General features: G+C 49.3%; 2 protein-coding genes and 1 pseudogene across 6 annotated transcripts in view; 2 read left to right on the forward strand and 1 right to left on the reverse strand.

Moving 5' to 3' along the window:
• Zfpl1 (zinc finger protein like 1) overlaps positions 1-1,623 on the reverse strand; it is a 4,444-nt gene extending 2,821 nt beyond the window's left edge. Inside the window, exons 1-3 of one of the 5 annotated variants that reach the window (XM_026781042.1) lie at positions 1,467-1,623; positions 1,069-1,178; positions 729-840 (exon numbers count right to left, since the gene is read on the reverse strand). In XM_026781042.1, coding sequence (XP_026636843.1) covers positions 729-840; positions 1,069-1,170 — 214 coding nt within the window. In that variant the 5' untranslated portion in view covers positions 1,171-1,178; positions 1,467-1,623. Of the gene's footprint in view, positions 1-728; positions 841-1,068; positions 1,179-1,333; positions 1,393-1,466 lie in introns of those variants that run through there. The other 4 variants (XM_013347817.2, XM_026781043.1, XM_005351780.3 and 1 more) reach the window with 4 other exon arrangements.
• Positions 1,624-1,729: 106 nt separating this feature from the next.
• Cdca5 (cell division cycle associated 5) lies at positions 1,730-6,797 on the forward strand. Its single transcript, XM_005351783.3, has 6 exons — positions 1,730-1,909; positions 2,086-2,177; positions 2,261-2,326; positions 2,601-2,636; positions 6,031-6,456; positions 6,615-6,797. The coding sequence occupies exons 1-6, from the start codon at positions 1,864-1,866 to the stop codon at positions 6,693-6,695; spliced, it is 747 nt and encodes a 248-aa protein (XP_005351840.1). The 5' UTR covers positions 1,730-1,863; the 3' UTR covers positions 6,696-6,797.
• A 373-nt stretch (positions 6,798-7,170) lies between these two features.
• The window catches only part of LOC113456531, a 7,929-nt pseudogene continuing 6,757 nt past the window's right edge, over positions 7,171-8,342 (forward strand).

Consider the following 8,342-nt stretch of genomic DNA (forward strand, 5'->3'; position numbering starts at 1 on the left):
AAAGAAAGAAAGAAAGAAAGAAAACACTACGTACAAGAATACTTTCAGGAAAGCTTCCAGACATACGCACAGATTCATGCATATATCCAGAGGCACAAATATACACATACTTATAAAAATATAAGCAAACCCAAGAACAATTCCCTCAACCTACACTGGATGTCACTCATGTAAGGTATACACATCTGTACATTCATGTCAGCTGATACTCAGAATCCATCACACTCATGTCATCATGAATTGTACGATACATGTGTTTATGTACATTCATGTCACCATGCACTCTACGGTACACGTGTTCATATACACTCGTTACCACTAACTCTCCCATGAGTATTAAAGTGCACCTTTGTATGAGTATACACACAGTTTCATGGGAAAACCAGGTAAAAAGCTTCCCCCTTTGCACCAGCATCTTGAAAGACTTAAGCTGAGGCTTTTACACTAGGCTGTGGCTACTGACTCCCTCTAACTATAACGTGGGAGGCGCTTCCTCTCTGTTCAGTCTTGGAGTCAGTAACGTTCCTGAACAGTGAATCTTGCTCACAGTCATCTCCAGCTCTCGAAGACTGGCAGAGCAGGAAGAGGAGAAAGGAAGAGGCTTGCCTAGGCTTACAAAGCAGGGAAGCACCTAACAGGATCGGGATCTGAGGCTCTAGCCTCCAGGCTTGAGAGGCTCACTATCTTACTGCTAGAAGGGTGCTAGCAGACCAGTGCCCAAGCCTCACCATAGCAGACAAGACGGGTCGTCTCTCGGCTGGCCAGGGGAGCGCTACACAGGCGGCAGTTGGGGTTGTAGTCACTATCTTGTAGCCATTGCAAGTAGGACTGCACGATGCACTGGAGTGGGAGAGAGATGCACAACTGATGTCCAGGCTCCTACCTTGTTTTTCTGTTTAGCCAGTGAGCATGAACTCAACACCTACTGAAGGCCCAGCAGAGAGAACTATACCCAAGCCCTTGCCCTTGGTTAGCTTATAACCTAGCGAGAGTACCTCATGGATTTGGAAGGGCCCATCTTGCCTGCCCACCCAGAGCCCCGCTCAGCCACTGCTCCAAACGACCCACCTTGGCGTGATTGGCTACCAGACAGTGCTCGCAGACGTTGACTCGGTGTTCGAAGCAAAACAGGTTTGTCACCTTCCTCTTGGGACACTTGCAAAGTCCCATGATTGATCCTAGGGAGACGGTCTGAGTTAGCAGGAAACCAGGTTCTGGTGACTGCCACTTTGTTCTCACCAACCCAGTTGGTTTCTTTTTTAAATCCCCCAGACCAGTTCCACACCAGTCCAAACGGCTTCAGTACGAGGAAAGCCATGCCCCCTACACAGACCTTACCACAGGCGACCCCTCATTCCATCACGACCCAACCCCTAGGCGGACTACTTCTCCATCAAGAACTCCAAAATCACCAACCCCGCCCCCAAGACCCCACCCCCTCTTGGTCCCGCCCCCATCAGGCAGACCCCATTCTGGGTCTCAGAAAACCTCCGCGATACCGGTCGCGACGAGTTGCGTAGGGTGGTGGAAAGCGCGGAAGGTCGGAGACTGCGTTGACCCACTCCGGTAGCTGAAGCGCTGCTCCCTTCGGCTCCGGCCGCTCTGATTATCCCTCCGCTGCCACGTCTCTTCCGGGTGCGGCGCACGCTGATGACGCCACAGCGCCCCCAGGCCACTCCTCGCCTTTACGCAAGACGTAAAGCTTTGACGACAAAGAGGTTATCCAAGGGCCGGCCTTCTTCTTGCGTCACTTCCGCTTCCTTCCTCTTTAGGCGGGTAATTTGAACGTTTGTGGACACAAGCTTCCCGGTCGGCGCGAGCGTAGGTTGGCAACTGCGGCGGAGACTGAGCCGGATCGTGGGCATGTCGGAGCGGCGAACGCGGTCCGGAGGGCCCTCCCAGCGGTCGGGTGAGCGGAGGGCCCGCGAGAGCGGTAGGGCCGCGTCGTTTGGGGAACGAAGCTTAGCTCCCCTTGGAAGACGCCCGCTTTCCCGAACTCGTCAAGCATCTTGCTTCGTTTGATTGTTGTCTTATTTTAACTCGAACCAAGTTTTTTGCTTATCCTTAAACATGTTTCCTTTCCAGGAGTCAGGACCCCGCTTACTAAGTCTTCTAAGAGGTTCCAGCGGAAATCTGGCTCAGATCTTCCAAACATCTTTCCTGAAATTTGGCCAAAGGTACGATCCGAATTCCTCAGGTTCTGACCAAGAGGGCTTTGAATTAATGGAAAGCTTATGGTAATCTCTCGTCCCCTTTTCAGACACCTCATGCGGCTCCGGTCAGAAAGCCCATCGTCTTGAAGAAGATCGTGGCTCACGCAGTAGAGGTGAGGAACCGAGAGAGGGATTTGGGAGTGAGATGTCAAAACTGGGCATAGCGCCGGGCGGTGGTGGCGCACGCCTTTAATCCCAGCACTTGGGAGGCAGAGGCAGGGGGATCTCTGTGAGTTCGAGACCAGCCTGGTCTACAAGAGCTAGTTCCAGGACAGGCTCCAAAACCACAGAGAAACCCTGTCTTGAAAAACCAAAAAAAAAAAAAAAAAAAAACTGGGCATAGCTATTGATTGGCTATTGATTGACGGCTTGATGTTATCCCTACAGGTCCCATCTGCCCACACGCTTCGAAGGAGTCCTAGGGTGAGTTCAGTTCCATCTCCTTATTTGTGTGGGATCCAGTTCACCTTAGAAATAAGGGTACAGCCAGGTGGTGGCGGTGCACGCCATTAATCCCCAGCACTTGGGAAAGAGGTCAGTCTGGTCTACAGAGCGAGTTCCAGGACAGGCTCCAAAGCTACACAGAGAAACCTTGTCTCAAAAAGAAAGAAAGGTTAGACACGCTACATATTAAGCACTACTTGTACCCAGGCAGCTGAGGACAGTTTGCCTCTTGAGACCTTCATGAATTTTCACCTTAGGTCTCGCTGCATAACCTGTTGTCCTGAACTGGAAGTTGCTATAGACCAGGCTGGTCCTAAGAGCTCTGCCTGCTTCTGCCTCCCGAGTGCTGGGATTAAAGGCATTGGCTACCACCACTGAGCTATGACTCAAAACTTTTAAGGAAAATAATGAAAATGTTCTAAAAATGAGCCAGGCAGTGGTGGCCCACGCCTTTAATCTCAGCACTTGGGAAGCAGAGGCAGGTGGATCTCTGAGTTTGAGGCTAACCTGGTCTACAGGGTGAGTTCCAGGACAACCAGAGGCAGAGAAACCCTGCCTCAAAAAACAAAAACAACAAAAAAGGCTGAGTTATGCCCTAACCACAGGTCTTCTATAAACCATTTTGCATTGGTGGCACACGTCTTTAAACCCAGAACTCTGGGAGGTAGAGGCAAGGTCGTCTTTGGGTGCCAGGACAGCCAGAACTACACAGAAAATAATACTATCTTGAAAAATCAAAAGAAAAAAAATGTTTTGCTTTTATTGATTGTTGATGGTTATAGAATGAGTTGTGTTTGGAGTCTGCAAATATGGCTCTAGTTGCCAGGAAGTGGTGGCATGAGCCTTTAACTTCAACACTCTGAAGGAAGAGGCAAGTGTATCTCTGAGTTCAAATATAAAAGGTGAGTTATATGTATGTGCTTTTGTAATTTGGGCAGAACTTTTAAGGACTTTGGTCATTTGCCCAAGAACACCTTGTGTTTTTGTTTTGAGATTTTGTTTCCTATAGCCAAGCCTGGCCTTGAACTTAGTATGTGGTTAAGGCTGGTTTTGAATTCCTGTTCCTCCCAAGTGCTGTAATTACAGGTGTGCACCGGCAACCAGTATACCCAATGATGTTTTGTTTCTGTGTTTGTCTAGTTGACTTGGTACTCAAGGCTATCTTCCTTCCTAAGCCCCAGAGTGCTGGAATTATGGACGTGAGCCATAGTCCCCAGTTTGGATTTGTTATTCTTTTTGGTTTTTTGAGACAGGATTTCTCTGTAGCTTTGGGGCCTGTCCTGGAACTAGCTCTTGTAGACCAGGCTGGCCTCGAACTCACAGAGATCCCCCTGCCTCTGCCTCCCGAGTGCTGGGATTTCTTATTCTGATGTGTGGTGCTGGAGGTCAATCCCAGGATAGTGCACATGCTAAGCAGGTGCCCTGCTACCAAGACAACCCCAGCCAGCTTTTAACTGAGGTACTGACAAGAGTAAAGCTGGAATGTAACAGAAAGTGATTTCATTGTGTGATTTCATTATGTGAGTGATTTCATTGGAGTCCTAGGACCAAGGGAGAGAGCCTTGAGTTAAGATGGCAGGGGCCCAACTAAGATAATGACTGTATAAATGTCCTCTCACACTCTTCCCAGAGAGCTTCCTGACTACTAATTCACTGACACATTTCTCTAGAAGTATCTTTATCAATATCTGATAGGATACTCGTTTACACATTTGACATCTTCCCCTCTCTAAACATAAGTACTGTGAAAGTGGGGACTTCTGAATTCAAGGCCAGTCTGGTCTACATAGAGAGACCCTGCCTCAAAAAATACAATCTGGGTAGCTTTGTGGATGCAGACGATGGGGATACAATAGTCGGGGTGGTCCCGCTTCTTTGTTTTCCAGTTAACTTTCTCTATGTAACTCTGGCTGTTCAGGAACTCACTCTAGACCAAACTGGCCTCAGTTCACAGAGATCGCCTGCCTCTGCTTTCAAGTGCTGAGTTGAAGGCATGTGCCACCACAGCCAGCTGAAATGTTCCTTGGGGACTCTCCTTTCTTCCTTGTATTAGAGCATGATTCGTCCTTTTACTAGGTCTTGGCCTCCAGAAAACTAGGTGCCACGTTTGTGTCCATTAGTTCAGTGACCCTCCCAGTGTGCAAGGTTCTGCTGTACCCTGGGCGTTGACACAGTTAGCTAGTCAGCTGGTGACCCCAATCCTCAAGAAACTTCCCCCATCTGGGTGGCATGACTGAGTTAACTAGTAACAGGCCTCTGTTACTATATAATATAGATAGCGATATTGCTGTACTAGAAATTAAAAAGGATATTGTAGCAGAATAGCTACAAATGAAAGTCTGGGCTAATCTGAATCCCAGGTGAAGGACAGCCTTCCTGGGGAGGACCTGTTTAAACTGAAAGTGGGGGTATAGTGACCAACACATGAGCCTCAAGTACATTGTCAGTTTAAGTTTTTGCTGACCAGCTTTACTATGGCTCCATTGGCCTTGGGTCAAAGCCTTCACGGTAGCCTGTGTGTACAGAGGTGGTATTGCAGTGTACCTTAGTCAGTTAGGATTAAAGGTGTGCACCACCACCACCCGGCTTGTTTTGCTTTTTAAACATGCCCACCCCTGGTTTTCTGTCTTGTGTTTTCAGTATGCAGTGGAGGCACTGATGCCTATGCTGCTTTCATTTTCCCTGATAGATTCCCGGTGTCCAAAACATTCCCTGGTGTAGGGCAGGTCACCAGTATAGAGGTGAACATTTTGGAAAACTCTTCAGAAGCTATGTGGTGTTGACCCATAGAGGGTGAGTGAGATTAGATGCATGGATGCAGGCAAAACAGGAGGCCATCAAGCCTGTTTGCTGGGACTTTGTCAGCTGGAGAGGTAGGTGGCTCTATGCCAGGTACATTGACTGTGGCAGCAAGTGTAGCAAATGTAATGAATCTTGTGTGCGGCTTCTCAGGAGCAGTAATGCTTCTCTTCTCAGCAATGGAGTAGACCCCAGGGTTTGTGCATTATGAGCATGTGCTCCATGACTGTTCATTGCTCAAAATCTGTCCTGAGCTGGGTGGCAGCGGCACACGCCTTTAATCCCAGCACTCTCGAGGCAGAGGCAGGCGGATCTCTGTTTGAGGCCAGCCTGGTCTACAAAGTGAGTTCTAGGACAGCTAGGACTGTTTCACAGAGAAACCCTGTCTTAGGGGGAAAAAAACTGTCCTGGACTAGGGGTGGAGCTCCTCAGCACAGCAGATGCCTTGCATACACAAGACCTTGTGTCCCATCCCCAACCCCATAAAACACAAGAAACAGAACTGTCTTCTGCGCAGTCTTTCCCTTCCTGAATCCCCTAGCTGACAGGGGTTCTCTCTCCTGTCCCGATACAGATCTCTTTTATCTTGGAAAAAGAAAACAGCCCTCCTCTCAAGGTCCCTACTAAGGAGGACCTCTTCAAGACTTGCAGTGTCCCTGGTACCCCCACCAGCACCCCAGTGCTGTACGCTCAGAATGTTGACTCTAACTCCGGGGAGGGAGAGCTGGACACCAGAGACTTGGAAATGTCCCAGAAAGTCAGACGATCATACAGTCGGCTGGAGAACCTCAGTTCTGCCTCAACCTCCACTCCTGGTCGCCGGTCCTTCTTTGGCTTTGAGGGACCTGAAGACTTGCCTGGAGTCTCACCTGTTGTGTGTTCAAAGTTAACTGAAGTCCCAAAGGTACCTGTGAAGCCCTGGGTTCCAGACACAACCCTTCCTGGTATCTCTCCTCCAGCTGTGAAAGAGAAGCGAAAGAAGAAGGTGCCAGAGATCCTGGTGAGTAAGGGGCAGGGTCTCTCCTGCAGGTGCACTGTACAGGCAGGGAATGTGTGGGGGCCAGGATCAGCTCTGGCCCCTGAGGGTGTGGGTAAGTTACATGCTCTGGCTGACATGACTGCCTTCCCTGCTCATGTGCCCTCATTTCTTTCCACCAGAAATCGGAGCTGGATGAGTGGGCTATGGCCATGAATGCTGAGTTTGAAGCTGCTGAAAAGTTTGATCTTCTAATTGAATGAGATAGAGTGGGGGTACCCCTGGCCATGCTCTCACCTCTCTCTCCTTGTGCATATTGCCCTTGAGTAGAAAGGACTTGTAAGGTCCTCTTTATTGGCCTTGTTATCCAGAAAGGTGTTGCTGGCCCCCTGTCATATTGTAACTAGTTACCCTGGACGGTCTACCTCCACAGTGTTGGAGATGAGAAGCCATTCTGCTCTGAGCCCGCACTGTCAGAAACAGGTTCAGCTGTGGGCTATCTCTGGTGTTGCCCTCTGGTGGCTTGGAGTTTGGCCACCAACCAGTAAGGGCGTTCTATAGAGTCTGTTAGGGAACTCACAGGCTGGGGAGCTGGACATGGAGTCTGGGTTATGAAAAAGGCAGAGGGAGTCATAGTTGGGTGTTTTTTGGTTTTTTTTTTTTAAACACATGTGACTATTACATAGGAACTGTTGGTGTCTGTGTTCTGCTGTTAACACATTAGTGAATGAGGTACCGATGCTTGGGGCACAGTGGACATACTTCATGGTGTGGGCTCCAGATGCCACCACGTCAAGGTTTGTGGTCTCTCTTTGACCATCCTTTCCTCACCCACATCTCTTTCTTTCTAATGAGCCACAATGTCAGCTCTAGGATGTGGTTCTCTGCAACTACACTTAGAAAGCTCTGGGTGTTACTGACCATGATCCAGACAGCTGCATCACTGGAGGCTGTGAGCTTGACTATTACACTCTCACATGAGACCATTCCGAGGGGGTTGCTGGGAGTTAAAATGCGTGTCTCGTGGTCTCTCTGCGGAAATGTCTCCTGCCTACCACTCCTCTCTGGTAGAAGATACGGTTTCAAACGCCATTGGATTTTTGCAAGTTCATGGGAGGAGAAACCATGGGGAATGAGAACTGCAAGCAAGCACACTCTTACAGCAGGATGGTTTTGGGTGGAGCACACCTGAAGAATTTGTCCTCGCTGGTTCCTGTGGACCCTGAGCTGGACCCTGCTGATTGCTGCCATTACTAGAAACCTGTCTGGCCTTTGCGGAACTAATGTGCAGCCCAAGGAGAAAGGTTTAATGTAAATAAACTTTTAAATAGTTTTTACCTGTTTGTAAACTGTCCTATTTAGTCGAAGACAGAGCTGCTGGTGTGAAGCCCTGAATGCCAGGGCTGCTCCTCTACCAGCCTGACTTTCCTCTAATGACTGACTGATCCCTGTTCCTCTGAGCTTGGGCTTCTTGGAATGAAGGCCCAAGCCCCCCTATCCCAGGAGGGAAGACTTGGATCTGGTAGGGCTGCTAAGTCCTCTTTCCCAGGGGAGGTATATGGAATTGGCCACACTCCAGCCCTGTTCCTCTTTTCTGAAAGTTCCATCCAGCATAGGAGCCTGTGGCTCAGATATAACAGCCCCTCCAAGATGCTGCCCAGCAGCTGGACTGTGATCACCTCTGAGCAGCAGACCAAAGATGTGATTGCTAAGGCTGTTGTGCAGTGTGAGTATTCCAGCTCATCCTCTGGTGAAATATAGGCCATTACATTTTCTCTATACCATCTCAGTTCGACTAACTGGCCAACAAGACCCCGATCCGCCCCTCCCAGCACTTCCCTGGTTCTAGGGTTGCAGATACAGGCCACCGCATCTGACTTTAAGGTGTGTGCTGGGGTCTGAACTCAGGT

The sequence above is a fragment of the Microtus ochrogaster genome, chromosome 8, assembly GCF_000317375.1.
Source record: "Microtus ochrogaster isolate Prairie Vole_2 chromosome 8, MicOch1.0, whole genome shotgun sequence".
NCBI lineage: Eukaryota > Metazoa > Chordata > Mammalia > Rodentia > Cricetidae > Microtus > Microtus ochrogaster.

Bases quoted from the DNA above. Each gene is read 5' to 3' on its own strand.
- Cdca5 (XM_005351783.3), top strand. From the start codon at position 1,864: ATGTCGGAGCGGCGAACGCGGTCCGGAGGGCCCTCCCAGCGGTCGG. The intron at 2,327-2,600 runs GTGAGGAACCGA...TTATCCCTACAG, and splicing joins TCGTGGCTCACGCAGTAGAG to GTCCCATCTGCCCACACGCT. The intron at 2,637-6,030 runs GTGAGTTCAGTT...GTCCCGATACAG, and splicing joins CGCTTCGAAGGAGTCCTAGG to ATCTCTTTTATCTTGGAAAA.